Genomic DNA, 20,437 nt, shown 5'->3' with positions numbered 1-20,437 from the left:
GGTGAGAGGAACTGAGTTTTGCACAAATACCTCTGCATGCTACAGTGGTGAGCCAGGCCAGACATTAAAAGGCAATGGTCAATTCACACAGATATAAGATCAATTACCACATTGAAAGTCAAAATGATACCTCTATACTCGATGACTTCATCAATGACCTTAAGATCAGAATAATTAAAGAACATTTTAACACAATTCAGGAAGGTAAGACTATTGAACTTAAAATGATTAGACACTTTGGAACTGAAAAGAAAGGACTCATAGGCCTGGATTTCTTAAAAGAGCCATAAAATTATATTGCCTGTCACCTTCTGAGCACTCATTAAATCTCTCCCCCTCAAACCCCTTCCCTCTATCATCAGAACACTCTTTATGAATCATTTATATTTTCTGGTATCATCTTTTGCTCATTCTATTCTGACCTGAGGAAAGCAGAAACAGCTCCAGAAAGCTAGTCAAGAAACATATCTTTAGTCCAATAAAAAGAGATGTCACTTTAAATACTTGGGTTTCCTTTTGTTGTTATTGTTTACTTTTATTTCCATGTATTCAAGTTGACTTAACATGGAAATCACTATTTTATGCACTGTCTCCCATCAGCCAGTTTAGAATAAGGTGAAGTGGATCTAGAGAGAAGGCAATTAACCTCTCTAGATCAGATGTAATAAGACAGGAATTAAAAAAATGTGCTCTGTAGTTCAGCACACATTTTCTTAAAGCATGTAGCAAAAAAAAAAAAAAAGTAACAACTCCTGATGCAGTATGTATCAAGAGTTAAAAACACAAACAAAACTGTACACCAAAAAAATATAACAGCAGACAAATCAAACTCATGATATGGGGGGGGCACAAACCATGGTTTCTGTGCAAAAACATTGTGCACTCAAAACCTGAGTTAGAGGTATAGAGGTTTTGCTCCTACCTCATCGTTTGCATGCATAACTATATTTAGCACAACTTTTATGCACATAAAGCTTTACTCACGGGTGTGCACACATTTTTTGTGCACTAAATTCTTTGTTACTTCAGGAGTAAAGTTATATACAGACAAATAGGTTTACAACCATGCACTAACATATGCACATAGCAGAGCACACCTTATTACAGAGGGGGCTCTGCCATCAGAAGCAGCAAGGCTCCACATCCAGCCCTTACTTGCTTTTGTTCAACGCTAAATTGTGCCCCCTGGGCCTTAAGTAAAAGGCAGCGTATTGTAAAGAATTCCCCACATACAGGATCCTGTTTCCACCACATGGAGACACTGCTTATTCTGGCTACCAGACGAAACTGCTCTGCCATGTTATGAAGTGCCATTTGCTGCACACTTGATTATGTTTCGTTAGAGATAAGATAATAACTGTGTGCTTTCTGGGAACAGCTGAGAAAATAAACCTGGGCCATTATTTGTTTCAGGTAAGAAGACTTCCTTGAAAATAGCTGGAAAGTGGAAAATATAGCACCTAAAAACACACACCACAAGTAATTTCACCAACTGAATTACTGTCCATACTCAATCCTGTGTCTCACAGAAAAGGGAAAAAAAAAAAAAAAGCCTTGGTGACCTGCTGTGGCTTGTAGAAATTAATTGTAGAAAATTAGAAGAGAAAAAAAAATTCACTATGCAGAATGTTAATGCCATGGCTTTTGCCATCTGAAGCCCAACCAAATCTAGCAGCTTTTACTGAGATGTGGGAACACCAGGACTACTTTGGGGAAACTGTCTGAAGCTGGTCTTTGGACTTTGTCTTGCTTTATCTTTTCTGACCTTCTGTCTCCTTCCTCTCTTTTTAATCCAATTACTTGTGGCTCATCAAAGTTAATTTAGCAGAAAAAAAAGCACATTTGTGAGATGTGTGCTAATGCACACTGACAGATACCCTGTGTATGCATGGCCAGCCTCTCTTTCTATGGTACTAATGATGGTATAGGAGTATCTGGCATTAATTAAAAAAAAAAAAAAAAAACACACAACAAACCTAACATGTTACAGTTCTGCTTAAATCGGATTAGGTTTAAAACTACAGGATAATAGCAAAGTCTCCTACACAGAAACTTTTCTATTAGAAGTGGGATAGAATTTAAGAATCAAAAGACTGGTCAGTTCAGTATTTGCAACATTTACCACACCTCAAGCCGAATACTGCACAAAATGACTAATAAAAGGTTCAGCATAAAAAAAAATAATCCCAGTCTTCTCAAAACAATGTTTCTGTTTGACAGCATATTAAATAAAAATTGACTAGGCCAGGGTAGTTGAATGAAGCTTAAGATAACAATTAAGAGAATGTGCTATCTGGTTAATGATTCAGATCCAATTCTAACCTAGACCACTGGAGCCACACAGTACACTCCACAGGCAGAGGGTTACACACTAGCCTGCCTGATTTGGCTTTTTCTGGTGCATATCAAACTTTTCTCCCATCCCTCATCCATGTGAAGATTCCAGGCAGCGCAGCTAGAATCTGAGGTTTGTGCCTTTGTCCATTGATTTTACACGTTAAAAAGGCAGCAAAATATCAACCAGCCCGTATCGAGGCTCTCTCCTTTCTCTTTTGGAACAAGATCTAAGTCCTGCTTTGTTTTAAGATTTTTCATGTCTTAGGGTTTTCACACTTTTTGGAATAAAACATTATGCACTCTTTTCCCTGGGCCATGCCCTGCTTTTAACACTGTTTCCTTGCACCTCTTCCTTAGCTGTCTAATGCTACAGTTAAAGTTTACATGGATGTGTGCAGTGCCTGCCTGCAGTCCTGACCTTCTATGGAAAGATAAAGGGGTAGATTTTATAAAATTGCGCGATCGCGTACTTTTGTTTGTGCACCAGGCGCGAACAAAAGTACACTGGATTTTATAAGATACGCGCGTAGCTGTGCGCATCTTATAAAATCCGGGGTCGGCGCGCGCAAGGGGGTGCACATTTGTGCAACCTGCATGCGCCGAGCCCAGCGCGCGCTGCCTGTTCCCTCTGAGGCCGCTCCGATTTCGGAGCGGCCTCGGAGGGAACTTTCCTTCGCCCTCCCCCCACCTTCCCCTCCCTAACCCCCCCCCCCCCGGCCCTATCTAAACCCCCCCTTACCTTTGTTGCATGATTTACGCCTGCTAAAAGCAGACGTAAATCTGCGAGCGCCAGCGGGCTGCTGGCGCACCATCACTCGACCCGGGGGCTGGTCCGGAGGCCTCGACCACGCCCCTGGGCCGGCACCACGCCCCGGGCCCGCCCCCACAACGCCGTGTCACACCCCCAAAACGCCACGTCATATAGGACATGCCCCCGACACGCCCCTTTTACAAAGCCCCGGGACTCCGCGCGCGCCGGCGGCCTATGCAAAATAGGTGCGCCGGCGCAGGGCATTTAAAATTCGCCCAAAATAGCAGAAGCATTTCTGATAAGGAACTGCCTTCGAATCCATTTAATTACTTAGCACTGCAAAGGTGGGCGTGGCTAAAGAAGACAAGCTTTCCAAATCTGCAAATATTAAAATCTCAAGAATGAAATAGAAATCAGAACTAAAGTGAGGGACGTATGGTATGAGCTGTAAACCAAAATAGCTACAAAGATATTTTACTATCCTGTTTTACAGCAACAGTATTAAACATCTGTAAACAATTCTTTTGAGTTAGAGTTAACCAAACCATGAGGCATTCTTCTTTGTACTTTGTATTTATTTTATTCCTGAGTAATAAGTGCAAATCACCTTTCTTGGCCTCATGCCATTATATATGTGGAAATTAAAGTCAACAAACTGCTCTGAGTAAGGGAGCAATAGTTCTCAAAAGCTAGTCACGAATGCAGGAAGTTAGTCCCAAAAAGACAGTATCACCTACAGCTTGTTCTTTGCCCTTTATTCCTACATAGCTTAAGTGCTGCAGTACTTTGCATCACTATATAAAAACTCTTCCATCACAACAAGTACAGGTAGCACTGCTTTACAGTGTAGGACTGATTGCTATCTGGATTAAACTACAGGATGTTGAAACCCGTAAGACAATATCCAGAAGCTGAGAAATTCTGTCTCTATTAACTCTCAGTAGTCTTATTTTCTTTTTCTAGAGAGAGGGTATTTATCTGCTTCACCAGATTAAACAGGAATTAAAGAACTTGCAGGAAACAGCTACTATTTTTATAGTAGCAATACTAACAAGAGTCCTCATAAAATCAGGGTTTTTTGGTTCACTTGCTTCCTCTTAGGCTATTAGTAGGTGACCTTTCTTTTTTGTCAATGGCATTTTTTGTTGTTTATGCATTTTTTTTAAATAAAAAATGAGGACATTTTATTATAATTAAACTCCTGGGATAGTTCTTTTCAAAGTTTTCTTCCCCAAATCCATTGTTCGTTTGTTCATTCTGTGATCACATTAGGGGTACCAACAGGATACCTGCTTCGAAGTCAGTCAGTACTACACCAGTCTAATTAAGACCCCCAGCTTTAGAAATAAAATCAAACACTAACATCTTCTGGAGAATTAAATTTAAATGTTAAAAAAAGAGAGAATTCTTAATATATTTAAGTGCCAAGAGATTTTTTTTTAAAGGGCTGGTAATATCACAAAGAATCTATGCAACTTTTCTCTTCAGTGTCAGGAGAAATTGTCACTGAATTACAAAATTGATTCCTATTTTTAAAATTGCCACATTCAAAGCTAACATACCAATAAAAACATGATTATCCGATGGCTTGAACAGAAAGGATCCCTTCATATGTGACAGTTTTCTTTAGAGTAAACAAAACATGTACATTTTCAGAAAAAAAGAGCTTTGTAAACATTCTAGCTCATGATTAATACTGGATAAAGAACTCTCTAAGAGGGGGTTTTCCCCCTACTTTTCTTCCAGTACTTTTCCAGAAATGTCTTTCTGCACTACCTTCTCACTAAGAGCCCAATGTTAAAAGGTGTGCGGTTAAATTGTGCACAGAAATTCAGCGCAATTTTTTTTTTTTAACGCTTAAGATTAACTCCAGACGTGGTAAGCAAATAGCATGCTAATACATCAGGAATTCAAAAAGCACACAAACCTGAGATAAAATGTGTGCCCAGCCTTTTGCTTAGCCTGAGCACACATTGTAACTAGGAAGGGGAAGGAGGAGTTTATGTTCCATTTTCTGCCATTAAGATGAATTCTGAGCACTGTCTTTTTCATCCAAAATAAAAACAGCCTCTGTGCTTACTTCTCCTGCAACTGCAGCTTCTCTAAGCTCACAAACCATCTTTTCTACTAGCAGAGCCCCATTCCCAGGGAAGGAGCAAGATCTGGCCTCAAGCAATGCAGGAAAAGAAAGCGGTAGGGGGGGGGGGGAACTGGCAAAGGAAAAGCTGACTTCTCGACCTCATTTTATGTGCAGAAATTGTGCTTTGAACACAAAAAATATGATTTAGCACTGAAAACATTTTTCTCTGTATTCACAAAGCTTTCTGTTATTCACAATTTATTTTTTTTTTGCACATAAATCCCGACTACAGATTTTGGCACCAGAACTCCAGTTTCTGCCTCTAGACTAACATTAGCCCTGGAAACTTTACTCCACCTCTAGCTAGGAGTTATGTTTCCAGCACTAAGAAAACATGTACTCAGTCTATGCACCTCTCTGTGGGGAGAGGTTAATAGTTAATGCCTTCATTAGCTTAGGATTTATTATGTAAGAGCTCTAACCAAAGCACACCGGTTTTATATGCACAATCAGGTCGATGCTGATTGGACGCCTAACACCCCCCCCCCCCCCCAGGCACACATTTTTATTCACCAAAATTAATGTCTGCCCGGAGCAGGCATTAATTTTGGAGAAGCCCATGATATTAAGTCAGAGGAAATAAAAAATTAGAAATGTCCCAAAAAAATAAATAAAAATTGTGCTTGTGGTCAGGTTAAGAAAAGGGGCGCTCTAAAATTGAGCGTTCGTTTCCCTAAACCGACTGACAGCCACCTCTCCCCCGCGCCTGCTGCTGAGGAGGCACTAGGGGCATGCAGTTTCCACTGGCGCCTCCTTTTTACCATGGCAGCCCATTTGCATTGGGCGCCCCAGGGAGGTGGGTCGGCATGCATTAAGGAAGCGGGCACTTAATCAAGCGCGCTCCTGTAACACATGCCGATATTGCATCGGCCTGATTGTATGCAAGACTCCATGCTGCATCAGTAGTAAAGTTTGCATACAAAAAAATGTGCACACAACTACATGTAAAACTGAGTGCACCTTATTACACTGGCCTGTAAAAGAGAGAAGTACAGAAGTAATGCAGTGGAGATGAAGAGGGTTAAGCAGATGAATATGATTTATCCAAGTCTGTATCAGACTAGCTGTAATAGCTATTTTGGAACACGGGATAGGAGTCTGGTACTCTGAATGGACTTTCTAGAGAGCTGTCTTGATTACCTAGTTAAGTTTTCTAGGAGGTCAGGATCTTTTCTAGAATGGCTGGATCCCAGAATGCGCATTCCATATAATCATGCTTCTATTTTGACCCCATTTTTCACCAGACACCTGGGTGCTAAGCTAGAGGCCATAACAGGTGCCACAAGTTCATTTTGGTCCTATTCATGCACTGTAGTTTTCCAGAATTCCTGAGTGGGGAGAGGGAAGGTGTATTCTAGAAGATATTTTCCCTGGAAGCTGTGGGTAAATTCACAACATATCAATGTTTAATGAAGTTAAAAAAACATCCTCAAAAGTGCTAGTGCATTGCCATCACATTCCGAATCCTAAAACGTTGCTTTCTTCATTGCAGAATTGAGACTTTCCAAATTGAGGCAGTAACTGCCATAGATGTCAATATTTGTATGCATGTGCACAGAGGAAAAATTTCCTGGATGATCCAGATCCGAATAATATTGTACCAGCGAAGATCCCATAATCTTGGGCTCAAAGCTGTCCAGCAAAAGGTTTGCCACGAGACGGTAGCCCCATCGCCAGCGGATCCTGCTTCCGCCTGCTTTAGAGCCACGCGCCGGGGCACCGCCATGGCAGGTCGACTATGGGCGCGCTACAATCTTAAATCCGACCCCGAGCCTCGTCCGCGCTTCAACTCGGCTTCTCAGTCCTCAAACCAGCTGGCCAGGTCGGGCACGGTCCTGACCTCCTCGCCCGCCGCCCTGACCGCCTCGCAGACGGCGCAGAACTGCTCGTCCCAGAAGGAGGTGACGTGCACCTCGTAGCGCTTCCTCCAGGCGAAGTAGCGCCGGTACAGCGGCGGGTTCTTGTCCAGGAACTTCAGGTAGCGGGCGAGCTTCCGCGGGCTGGAGAAGTCGTCCACGTGAATGAAGGCGTCGCGCGGGATGAAGCGCTCGTAGTTGGCGCGGCTGGGCCCCAGCACCACCGGCACGGCGCCCGCCTGCAGGGCGTTGCGCCAGAGCTTCTCCGTGATGTAGTCCTCGTGCTGCGAGTTCTCGAAGGCCAGGTAGAACTTGTAGGGGGCGACGGTGCGCGGCACGCTGTCCTCGCGCAGCGGCAGCCCGGCCTGGCCGTACACGTCCACGCGCAGGTAGCGCGCCAGCCGCCGGTAGTAGCGCACCCGCGCGTGCTCCTCGTTCCAGTTGCTGATGACCCAGGCCAGCAGCTTGCTCTTGCGGGGCAGGCGCACGGCCGCCCGCGCCTCCGCCGCCCGGGCGCGCAGGTAGCCGTAGGGCAGGAAGATGTCCGAGCTGACTTTGTAGGACATGGTCCAGTTGAAGACGCCGCCCAGCCCCTCCAGCCAGGGCGTGTGCGAGGGCGACTCGAAGTTCATCCAGACCCAGCGCTGGCCGGCCGGCCGCGCCCCCGCCGGCAGCCCGCCGCGCTCCTCGCCCAGCAGCTCGCGGTGGTGGAAGAGCACCGCCTGCGCCCGCCCGTACTCGCCGCGGTCCTCCGTCACGTTGCAGCGGCTGATGTTGAAGAGCAGCCGGCAGTCGCCCTGCCGTCGCCACCTGCCGAAGGGCTCCCACCAGACTAGGACGCTGACGGGCCGGGGCTCTGGCGGGGAGCGCCGCCGGATCAGCGCCGAGAGGCGGGGTAGCTCCGGGGTGCAGGCGTACACGGCCAGCACGGTGCAGGTGAGCCCGGCGGCCAGCAGCCGCCGCCAGCAGCGGTTCCTCCGGCACGGGCTGCAGCGCCGCAGGGCGCTCGGGGACTTGTCCATGCGAGGGCTTCCTCCCGAGCCGCTTCTCGCACGGGCCGGCCCGCACCCTGCGACGCTCTGGCACGGAGTCGGTGACGTGACAGCGGCGGGCGAGGCACACAAGTGCCCTTGTTCCCTGCTGCCACCCAACTGACCTCGCCGCTCGCCAGTGCCGAAGGGGGGCGGGGCGCGGGCGCGCACGTGGGTGGGGGTGGCAGAGGTGCGGGCGATGGAGGCTGCTGTCCCCCGTCCCCCCGGCGCATTCTTTCCAGGAGTTAGAGAAAGTCGCTTCATAGGATTGGGTGCTTTCCTTTCCCTAAGTCACTAAATTCAAAGTGTGTTGGGATTAAGATTCAGGCCAGAAGAGTTTTGATGAAGGATGGGAATGAACAATTCAAATCTGCTGCTGACAGAAAGTGCGAACTCTGGGAAGCGTTCACCTTTCTCTTAAAATGTTGCCAAACTGGCTCTTTCTCATTGAAAGTGCCCCAGTCACTGATTCCCGCAGATCACCGCCTGTTTCTATTGAGGATGAGAAGCGATGCCATGGAGGCAAGCGATGACGCTCGGAAAAAAAAGCACAGGCAGCACAGAGAACATGACTAGAAATTGTGCACGTGCAGGCATGTCCTGATCAATTAGGGCTTTCAATAGTAAAACGAAGAAGTACAGCAATAAAAACTTCCCCCACTGTCTATCCATAAATATTAAACTACACTATCAGCACGGATGCCAAAAAGCAGATTGAGATAGTAATTTTGAATTTCTAAGATTGTATGTAAAGAAGCAACGTATAGGGGTACTCCAGAAACAAATGCCTTGTAAGAACATACTAGACAATAACATAATTACTAGAATTGAGAGTAAAACAAAAAACCAAGCAATTTGACTATCTGAATAAACTATTGATATGCTCTAATATAAACAGGAAAGCTTTGAGTTTGTGTGCATTTTCCTCATGCTCCTCTTGATACTGTTCAGTGGAGCTGGAATTCAAAGTTACAATGGCAGGTGAGGAGACATGCTGCCCCGTTCAGGAGAGTTACTGGTGGAACATGCAAGTCTAAAATCAGGTACAGAAATATTGCTATAAGGAAACCTTTTTTGTTGGCTCTGCAGCTTCCATTTGCTAATTTTGGCTTCTAGCTCAAATGCTAGTGGCTCCTATTGGGGCTATGGGTGTTCTGCCCTTCCATTTACAGTTAATTGGCCTTTTATATTATTAAGCCCTCCCATTTAGCCCAACCATCACAGATTGCTTCTTTCTCTGGAACCCACTATGTATGTGGCAGAATATAAAATGTTTTAATTAAAAAAAAATAAATGTGCACCTGAGAGGCCCATAGTACTTTTGTAAATTTCATTGATAATGGATTGTAATGCGATTTAACATGGTAACATACTAACAGGCCGATACAGTACAGTGCGACGGAGCACACTGTTAACCTGCTCTTGGACGCGCGTTTTCCCTTACCCCTTATTCAGTAAAGGGCGGAAAACGCGCGTCCAACCCACAGCACCTAATAGCGCCCTCAACATGCAAATGCATGTTGATGGCCCTATTAGGTATTCCCACACATTTTACTTTAAGAAATTAGCGAAATATCATGGCGATATTAAGTCGGAGGGTATAAAAAGTAAAAAGAAAAAGAAAAAAAAATTTAAAATGGGCCGGCGGCTGTCGGGCTGAAAATCGGACACTCAATTTTGCCGGCGTCCGGTTTCCGAGCCCATGGCTGTCAGCGGGCTCGAGAACCGACGCCGGCAAAATTGAGCATCTGCTGTCAAACCCGCTGACAGCCGCCGCTCCGGGCTAAAAGGAGGTGCTATGGACGCGCTAATGTCCCTAGCGCCTCCTTTTGCCTGTTTCTACCGCACCACCTAATTTAAATACTGAATTGCGCACACCGGCGAGTGCATGCGGACTTTACTGAATCGGCTTGTAAATGATGGTGGATAAAGATCAAAAGGCCCACCTAGTCTGCTGAGCAAGTAACTGCTGCTCTGTCAAGGTTACCCTTGTGCCTTTAAAAAAAAAAATTATCCTGCACATATCTTTCGTTCATAGCGGGTCACAAATCTGATATGCATAATCATAAAAACAAAACAGGACAAAAACACATGGCTGGAAAATCCAAAGATCAATAATAAGTTGAAATATAGTCACAGGAAACATCTGCAGAGGCACCAACTCACTTGCCTTAGGTAATAAGCTGCTTAAACAGCTAAAGGTTTCCACAAGCAAGGCTGAATAAATAAGTCTTCAGCTGTTTCTTAAATAGTTTTTGACAAGTAATTAACGGAGCTGCTCAGGCAAGAAGGTTCCAAAAGGAAGATCCTGCAATAGAAAATACTCTGTCTCACAGTACAGGACAGAAGATTTGGCTGAATGATAGATCTGTAAAATGGGATTTAAAGACCTAGCAGTGGCTGCATTCAAAACTTTGTGAAGTACGGTAATATGGCAACTTTAAAGCTGACTGGAAGCCAGTGGAGAGACTGCAAAACTGGGGTTATATGTCGACACAACTTGGTAAGTTAAGAGCATGCACTGCTGAATTTTGAACAGTTTGAAGTGGTTTGAATACTGGTGCGGGGAGACCAAGACATGGGAATTGCAGTAATCCAAAGCTGTTTAAATATGAACTTGTAAGAAAGTCCAAAAGTCAACCGATGACAAAAATGGCTTCAGTCACCTTAGCATTCTCAGTTGGAAGAGAGCAGCTCTAGCCACATTGTGAATATGAACCTACATGGATAAATCAGATTCCAGAGTGATCCCTAAATTACATACCTGAGAACTAATTTGAATTTTACAGCCATCAAGTGTAAGATCAGAGGGTGGATTGACTACCGAGATCTACTCAGGATTAACATTTAACAGTAACTTGTTATGCAACAGCCTTCTGTTAAGGATAATAACTGCCGCTCTGCACAGGTTACCCCCATGCTTTTTGTTAAGGTTCGTAACTGCTGTTCCATGCAGAAATTTTATACCTAACCTTAAGAACATAAGAACATAAGAAAATGCCATACTGGGTCAGACCAAGGGTCCATCAAGCCCAGCATCCTGTTTCCAACAGTGGCCAATCCAGGCCACAAGAACCTGGCAAGTACCCAAAAACTAAGTCTATTCCATGTAACCATTGCTAATGGCAGTGGCTATTCTCTAAGTGAACTTAATAGCAGGTAATGGACTTCTCCTCCAAGAACTTATCCAATCCTTTTTTAAACACAGCTATACTAACTGCACTAACCACATCCTCTGGCAACAAATTCCAGAGTTTAATTGTGCGTTGAGTAAAAAAGAACTTTCTCCGATTAGTTTTAAATAGGTGAACTTAGTTTGTTTTTTTCTACTTATTATAAAGCAATTGTTTGATATGTTCTATGTAAATCGTTTGATATGTTCCTTGTAAACCGCCACACGGCGGTAGTTATTCCAGTTACCTGTGAACCGGAGTGATATGTATTTTATACAGGAACTTTCGGTATATAAAAACCAAAAATAAATAAATAATAAATAAATGTGCCCCATGCTAACTTCGAGTGCCCCCTAGTCTTTCTACTGTCTGAAAGAGTAAATAACCGATTCACATCTACCCGTTCTAGACCTCTCATGATTTTAAACACCTCTATCATATCCCCCCTCAGCCGTCTCTTCTCCAGGCTGAAAAGTCCTAACCTCTTTAGTCTTTCCTCATAGGGGAGTTGTTCCATTCCCCTTAACATAGGTTAGCCCATTTCGTCATTTCTAGCCTTTAGGGATTCACAGTATTTATTTCTTTTATTTATTTATTTATTTATTTATTTATTTAGAATTTTTATATACCGACATCCGTTTGCACATCGTATCGGTTTACAAATAACTTGGAACTTTTAGGCATTGCCTTTACGTGGAACAACAACTATGTGAAAAGGAACCAAAAAACCAATAAGGAAACAGTATAACAATTTACAAGGTTCAATGGCATATAGTTGATATACTGATTAGAAGGCTGGGTAGGCAAAAGGATATTTACAAGGTATTGGACAAACATTGGGTAGCAAAAACGTTTTAAAAAGGAGTGTTAGAAAAAGGGGGGAGAATAGGGTAGAATAAGCAATTTAGAAAAAAATAGTGGTAGCACAAGGGGGAAGTAGCGGCAGATTGTACAAGGTTATTCAATGAAAAAGTACTATGTACAATTCAGGGACTCATCAGAAAGGTGGTTAACGCTGGACGGGTAGGCCTGTAGGAACAGCCAAGTTTTTAGTTTGTTTTTTTTTAATTTGGGTGTGGAGGTTTCTGTGCGTAAGTCTGGGGGCATGGAATTCCAAAGGGTGGGGCCGGCCAGAGAGAAGGCTCTGTTCATTGTGGAGATAAGTTTAGTAGATTTGATAGAAGGGGTACGGAGTGTTCCTTGGATCGCAGAGCGAGTTCCCTTCTGAATTCCTTTACTGTCCTTCACCACTTCTTCCAGGAAGGCATTCCATGCATCCACCACCCTCTCTGTGAAGAAATATTTCCTGATGTTGGTTCTAAGTTGTCCCCCGCCTAGAGTTTCATATCATAACCCCTAGTTGTACTGTTTTCTTTACAATGGAAAAGGTTTGGTGTTAGTGCATCATTAATAGCTCTCATATCTCCTCTGCGCCCCCTCTCTTCTAGAATATACATAATAAATAGTGTGGCTGTTGTGCAGTGGCTAGGACTCTCCCCCCTCCCCCAGTGAGCTGACTCAGACTGACTCAAAGAGCAACCAACCCCCGAGCCCCTCTCCCATGCTTTTCCTTTTCCTCCTAACCTGCTCACCTTTGAATAAATTGCTCTAACACACCCTACAATGTTATTCCTAAATTATTTCCCTAATTAACTAACATCTCTTGTTAAATCTCAGCAAGTCCGATTCGTATGTCGTTCTCTGCTTTTGCCGAAATGTTAATTGTTATGCACATTTATATGCGTTATGAACACGTTTTATGTATAATGTTGTTTGTCTCTGTAAACCGGAGTGAAGGCATTCTGCTATACTTCGGTATAAAAAAGAAACTAAATAAAATAAATAAATAAATAAGTCTTGAATCGGGTCTTTCACAGAGCAAGGGGCAGCATGCCATGGAGCCATTTGACCAGCCACAGGAAAACCTTCCTTTCTAATACTCAGATAAAGGTCAGCAAAAAAGTAGTAGGGTGTGTGGCTCTTAGGAAAGGTAGCGTCAGTCTAATAAAAAGGCATCACCTACAACTTTTTTGTTGGACTTTAGTTCTTCATAATCATACGGACTAACATGGAAATCATACTACTTTTTAGCAGTTGAAAGATTTTTTTTATTGCACTCTAATGCAATAAAAAAATTTTTTTGCACTCTTAAAACCCTTTCAGTCCACCTACACCCATATCTGTTATAACAGAGAAACAGGGCAGCAGAAAAGACCTATCTAGTCTGTCCATCCACACCAACTGATTCAGCTTTACAATTTCTTCCATTCTCTCAGAGATCCCCTATATTTGTCTCATGCTTTCTTGAATTCAGATACTGTTCTTGCCTCCACCACCTCCATGAGGAGGCTGTTACATACAAGCACTACCCTTTCTGTAAAGATAAAGTATTTCCTTAGATGACTCCCGAGTCTACCCCTTTTCACCCTCATTCCACGGGCCCTTGTTCGAGCCTCCTTTCTGTTGAAAGAAGCTCGCCTTCTCTGCATGGAAGCCTTGGAGGTATTTAAATGCCTTTATCAGGTCTCCCCTATCTCGCCTTCCTCTAGTCTAGGGTATACATGTTTAGATCTTTAAGTCTGTCTCGGATTGCTTTAGAACAAAGACCACTGTTCATTTTAGTAGCCACCCTCTGTGCAGGCTCCAACCAGTTTATATCCTTTTGAAAGTACAGTCTGCCGAGTTGTACATAGTATTCCAAATAAGATCTCATCAGAAACCTCTACAGGGGCAATATCACCTCCATTTTTCTATTGACCTTTTCTCTTTCTACGTACCCAACCATTTTTCTGGCTTTTGCTATTTCCTTACCCCCTTTTTTTGGTTACTTTAAGATTATCAGATATGATCACCCCTTCTTTCATGCTTAGAAGAATTTCACCTCACAAGTACCTCTTTCTTGTTTTTGCTTCCTAAATGCATAACTCTGTTTTTTAGCAGATCCTAGACCAATAATCTTCACTCCCAGCCCTTGAGGGCCGGCAACAGGTTGGGTTTTCAGGATATTCCTATTATGCATGAGATAGGTCTGCACTGCCATTAGCAATGGTAACATGGAATAGACTTAGTGTTTGGGTACTTGCCAGGTTCTTATGGCCTGGATTGGCCACTGTTGGAAACAGGATGCTGGGCTTGATGGACGCTTGGTCTGACCCAGTATGGCATGTTCTTATGTTCTTACAATGAAGGCAGTGCAAGGAATTCTACGGGTATACTGTAGCCTGTGGGTTACAGCTCGTTTTCCTCCGCCTTCTCTCACTCTTTCTCTCAGGAGGGGCAGTGTTACTGAAGATTACCACTTACTTACCTTTATATACAGATCCGAGAAGCCCAGGAAAGGACAACAGTTTATCTCAGAATCAGACCTTTATTTTCAGACATGTCAGACCTAATCAGAATAATACACATAACTTATGCCTCTTAGATAAGAAACTTATACTACAGTCCTTATCACATCATGTACTTATAGGGCCCTATATTCAAAGCACATTCAGTGCTATTTAGCCAGCTAAGCATGATTTATGCAGCTAAGTATCAGCTGCTGAATATGTGCCTATGTTCAGCAGCTGCTGCTTAGCCATATAAGTCCCTTATATGGCTAAAAGTTACACGCACAAAAAAGTAGCATGTACTGGATGGATTGGGGGTGGAGTGAGATAGCCATATAACTTATATTCGCAGTTAGCCGCATAAGTATATAAGTAGGTTTAGACATCCCATAGAGCGAGTCTAAACTTAGCTGGGTAGACTTAACCGGTTAAGTGCGTATATATACGCGTATATTCAGTGACTTCACCAAGCCACTGAATATACATTGTAACTTAGCTAGATAGTAACTTAGCCAGTTAAAACTTTACACAGCCAGCTTTGAATATCTACCCCATAATGATTAAAGCTGTGCCTGTTATAAGTGAGCTCAGAGCAATACATGTCAGAATAATCTTGACTTGCTTAGGATGTTTATTAATAAACTTAACTATCCCCATAGCTTTAGAAGTTTGCCATCAATCTCAGCAAGGGAGATGTCTGTCCCTGGAGGGAGTCGGGAGTTCACAGAGTCTGTCTCTCTGACAAAGGCAAACATCTGGGGATCCATCGCCTGCTGGGCTAAGGTCTTGTCTGATCCCTGGAAAAGAAAAAGACTGGCTCAACTTGGGCTGCTAGGCAGGAGATCCTCTTACGTGCAGTGACCTCCAGTATGTTGAAGCTTGTCCACTGGGCTTTAGGGAGGGGCAGAGAGTGATGACTTGGGTGTCATCGTCTGGTGGGTTTAATGGATCTTCTTTACCGCCAACCCCCGAGCCCCTCTCCCATGCTGTTTTTAAAAGCTTGGGTATGCATATGCAAGAGCTCCTACATAGTCAAATAGAACAAAATGGGGGTCTCTCCATTACTTCAAACTGCTGGACTCTCCCCTAGTTGAGACCCCCTTTCTTGGAGGGGTCATCTATTTGGTGCATGACAGCTCCTGACTAAGCCACTTGACAGTGGACCAGCGCTGCTGACCTGGCTTATAAGGTCTCCTTTCTGGATTGGATGCTCCAGTTTTTAGGTAGAACTGGACTCAGCTGAAGGGTTTAGAGCTGCTTTTACCACACCTGGACTCTCTCTATTGTCTTAGGTCATTTGTGTTTATGAAAGGAAGTTGTTATTCCTTCAGAGGGGCCTTGTTAAACAGCTGTGCTGGCAGACTAGATCACTTACTCATGTATTGCTATCCTGGCCAAAGTTCATCATCTCTGTATCTGCTGGATGCAGGTCGTGTCCATTTTGTGAGGTCAGAATTTAGATTTTGCTGCATACAGTAGCGAAACTTCAGATAGCCTCCTACAGCAGTGTGTATGCAAATCTCATGCATATTCATTATGCGTATCCTGAAAACACAACTGGCCCTCGAGGCTAGACCATTCCTCGAGCTTGCTAGATCCATTCTATTTTCCACACCTTTCTGGCTGTCCTGGTATCATCCACAAGATGACCAACCTTTTCTAACAATTCTGCATTGTCACAAAATGAAAATATTGAAAAGAACTAGTCCAAGGACTGATCCCTGTAGCATATTGCTAGTAACGCCTCCTCCTTGGAGTGAACTCCATTTACCACTACCCTTTGTCACCTCCCACTCAACCAGTTTCTATCTCTCTGATACTTTAGGACTTGTATCAAAGGCACTCAATTTATTGATGTCACCTATGCGGAACCGTGTCAAAGGCCTTACTGAAATGCAAGTATATTACATCTGGTGCTCTCCCCTGATCCAACTCTCTGGTCACCCAATGAAAGAAATTGATCAGATTCATCTGATAAGACCTATCTCTGGTAATCCATGCTTTTTGATATCTTGCCTTGGATTCCAGAAACTGCACTATCCTTTGTTTTAGCAGCAATTCCATTAATGTGCTCACCATGGAGGTCAAACTAACCAGCCTGTAATTCCCAGTCTCCATCTTGCTTCCACTTTTGAGAATAGGAACTACATCCATCCATCTCCAGTCTTTTAGAACGACTCCTGATTCTAAAGAAGCATTGAAAAAGTAAATCAGCGTAGCTGCCAGAACTTCTCAGTTTCCTTTACCCTCAGATGTATCCCATCCAGCCCCACTGCTTTATTTAAGTTTAGTTAGCTCCTCACGAAAACACATTTCTGAAAATCGATTCAGGTTTGGCTTACTTCCAATATTATAAGTGTTCCTTTTATGTGGCCCTGCTCCTGACCCTTCTACAGTGAACAATGAACAGAAAGATTTGGTGAGAAATTTTACTTTTTCTCGACAGCCTCTACATATTCCTCCCTGACATCTCTTGAGTCTCACAATGCTACTTTCGTATTTCCTCCTATCATTAACATATCTGACAAAGTCTTCTCCCCCAGTTTTACTGTTATTTGCTATTTCTCCTTTCATTTGAATCTTTGCATTCCTGACTACTTTCTTAGCTTTTCCAGATTTTGTTGCCTGGCTTCCTCTTTCTGCAATCTCTTGTAGTTTCTGAACTCTAACCTTTTTTTCTTACCTTATTAGCTACTTCTTTAGAAAACCATAGCAGCCTTTCCTCTATTTACTTTACCCCTTTTATAATCTCCTTTTAGTTTTGCCCACTACTCTTCTGCTTCTCTTAGATTTTCCCATCCAGCTCACGACTCCATTAGGTATTCCCCTATTTTACCAAAGGACAATAAATCACCACTACTGACTGTCTACCTGCAACTATACTAAAGAGATACCCAAAACAGACAGTCAAACACTAGCTCACTATTCAAATGTGCGCTTAATTTATTAATATTTTATTATAGATTCAAATTGTGTATTATTTATTATAAAAGCTCCTCTCTTATAATTTAAACCTAATTTAAGCGTCACTCCAAAGCTATAAATATATCCATTCGTTTTATATAAATTTCCTACTGTTCCATATCAGTCCCACCCTATACAAAAAAGACAAACATATATACCACATACACGTCCACAAAAATGGACACAAACTACATATATGCCCCTCAAAAAGGGGAACACACAATAATCAAGAACAATATAAAAATGCAAACATCTATGGCTGTAGAAAAATATGTCAAAAAGATTTCTCAAAAAGAGTTTCGCAAAAAAACTCAAAAATAAATTTAAAAAGTGTCCCAGAGCTGATCAAATATAATCTTAAAGAGGCCTCGTGCTCTGAAATTCATATGCCAAATCATCTTTCCATCTAAAGAGTGAATGTGCCTGCCTTGCCATTTCTACCATTAAATCAACGGTGCACATGATAAATCTTTGAAGATCCTGCAGTCCTTACAATCCCAATTCCATATCCGTCAGACTCAAAATATGGCGTAGCACACTCTGTGCCAGATTGGCTTCATATAAGACTGCAACTTCAAAGGTCTCCAATTCTATGAAGTTTGACTGGTCAGTGGTGGCAACGGCAGAAAACTAGCAATGAAGTAACATCTCTCAAAGCATCCCCAAATCGCTCCAGGATCACTCTTCATATATTTCATACGTTAGGACGAGCTCACAGACTTAAAGATACCACATCCAACGCTGCAGCGTTATGGCAGCAAACTACTGCCTGCATCAGGGGATTAGTTTGGTTGTTCTGAAAATACAAAAAAATAAACAGAAACATAAGTCAACATCAACTTATGTCAAAAACCCACCCAAAAACAAGAACAAAAACAAACCACAACTCACCCCAAGCTATTCATCTTGACAAAATCCATGTTGAGTACCATTAAAATTTAGTGAGTGTGCTTATGTTATAAACAGAACTAAACCCCTCCCCCCAAAAGAGACTGACAGACCCACAACTCTACACATCACTAAAAATGCCTTGTTCTATATACGGGTGAGAAGGAAATACCCAAGGAGGTAAAACAAAGGGAACCCAAAAACTTTCCTTTCCTACATATGTATTATAAATAAAACCCCTAATCAAATACTGTCCAGAAAAAAAAAAGGGGGGAAGAAAGAACTTGTTGATACCCACATATATTCTTAACTAGATCTCTAAACAAGGGCATTCCACTTCCTTATTGAGACCTGTGGGGGCCACAGTATTCCACTGAAAGATGTAACATTGTTCCTCCTCCCTGGAACGAGGAGTAGATTTTTCTAAAGACACAAAGGTTAACTTCTCAATCTCATGACTGGAGGACTCCCAGTGAGTTACAAGGGGAGCTTCCTGTCTCCCACGCCTGATGCAACTAATATGTTCCTGTATGCAAATCTTTAATTTGTGAATGGTCTTCCCTATATAGCATAAGGAACAAGGACACCATATTAAGTACCGTAGATCTCACACTGGAGTCACACGTAGTCCTAGATCGTAGTGTAAATGGATGCCTATTGGAAAGCACTACACTTTCACCGTTAAAGGACAATGAACAGACACTGCAATTTCCACAGGCATAGTGTCTTCTCTCAGACCCCTGTGTTGGAACCATAGGCATTGCAGAATGGACCAGATGGTCTCTCAGATTACGAGCACGAGAGAAAGCAAACATTGGATCTTCCTGAAAAACCAATTGTAGCCTTAGAACCTTCCAATGTTTTAAAATGCTTTTCTGAACTTGCCAAGTGTCGGGTGTAAAAGGTAAAAACAAACCAACCTCTATTGTGCCCATGTCGTTTGTGGGCCCAGGAGGAGATCCCAGTTGACCCAGCAACCTCTTCCAGGACTCTTTTAGAACTATACTTGGGTAACCTCTATCAACAGATCTGTCATACATTTCTTAGGCCTTATGCATATATTAAGATGTAGAAGAACAAAGTTTTCTTAATCTTTAAGAATTGTCCTACAGGTACATTCTGTTTCAGTTTCCGGAGATTACAGCTGTCAAAGTGAAGCAAAGTGTTGCGATCCATCTCCTTTCTAAAAATTGAGAAATGAAACCCTTCCACATCATGAGATAGCTATGACAAGAAAATGTATCAAAGTTGTGCTGAATGAAAAAGAAAACTGCAAATGAGGGTCCTGCAAATTAAGCCATTCCAGAAACTCATCTAAGACCAGACGCGGGCCTGACCATACGAAGATAATATCGTCAATGTATCGTTTCCAGAGGATTACATAATCTTTATATGGGGCAACAGTCAGAATCCACTCTTCAAACCTACCCATGTATAGATTTGCAATGTCTGGGGTCATTGAGGCCCCCGTAGCAACACCCTGAGGGGTAGATTTTCAAAGGGTTGCACGCGTAAGATATGCTCGCAACCCCAGAAAACCTGCCCCTGCCTCCCCTTGCGTGTGCTCCAGGATGCGCATAAGTTCCAGGGCTTGAAAAAAATGGGCGTTCTGGGGGTGGGGCTATGGGCGGGGCACTGGCCCGGGGGCGGGACAGAGGCCTCCGGAACAGCCACTGGGCCGGGGGATGGAGAGCTGGCTAGTGCAAGTTACGCCTGCCCAGAGGCAGGCGTAACTTCTTCAATAAAGGTCGGGGGGGGGGGGTTTAGTTAGGGCTGGGGGGTGGGTTAGATAGGGGAAGGTGCGGGGGGGGGGGGGGTGGGGCAGAAGGAAAGTTCCCTCCGAGGCCGCTCCAATTTCGGAGCGGCCTCGGAGGGAACGGAGGCAGGCTGCTCGGCTTGGCGCGCGCAGGTTGCACAATTGTGCACCCCCCTTTGTGCGCCGACCCTGGATTTTATAACATGCGCACG

General features: G+C 43.4%; 1 protein-coding gene across 1 annotated transcript; it reads right to left on the bottom strand.

Annotated features, from left to right (window-relative positions):
- Window positions 1-3,275: 3,275 nt before the first annotated feature.
- On the bottom strand, window positions 3,276-8,236 carry FUT4 (fucosyltransferase 4). The gene has a single exon (XM_029602361.1). The coding sequence runs from the start codon at window positions 8,104-8,106 to the stop codon at window positions 7,027-7,029; it is 1,080 nt and encodes a 359-aa protein (XP_029458221.1). The 5' UTR covers window positions 8,107-8,236; the 3' UTR covers window positions 3,276-7,026.
- Between the last annotated feature and the right edge of the window lie 12,201 nt (window positions 8,237-20,437).

Source organism: Rhinatrema bivittatum, chromosome 5, assembly GCF_901001135.1.
Source record: "Rhinatrema bivittatum chromosome 5, aRhiBiv1.1, whole genome shotgun sequence".
Taxonomy (NCBI): Eukaryota; Metazoa; Chordata; class Amphibia; order Gymnophiona; family Rhinatrematidae; genus Rhinatrema; species Rhinatrema bivittatum.
Note: the sequence above shows the minus strand (reverse complement) of the source record. Positions and strands in the feature narration are given on the sequence as shown.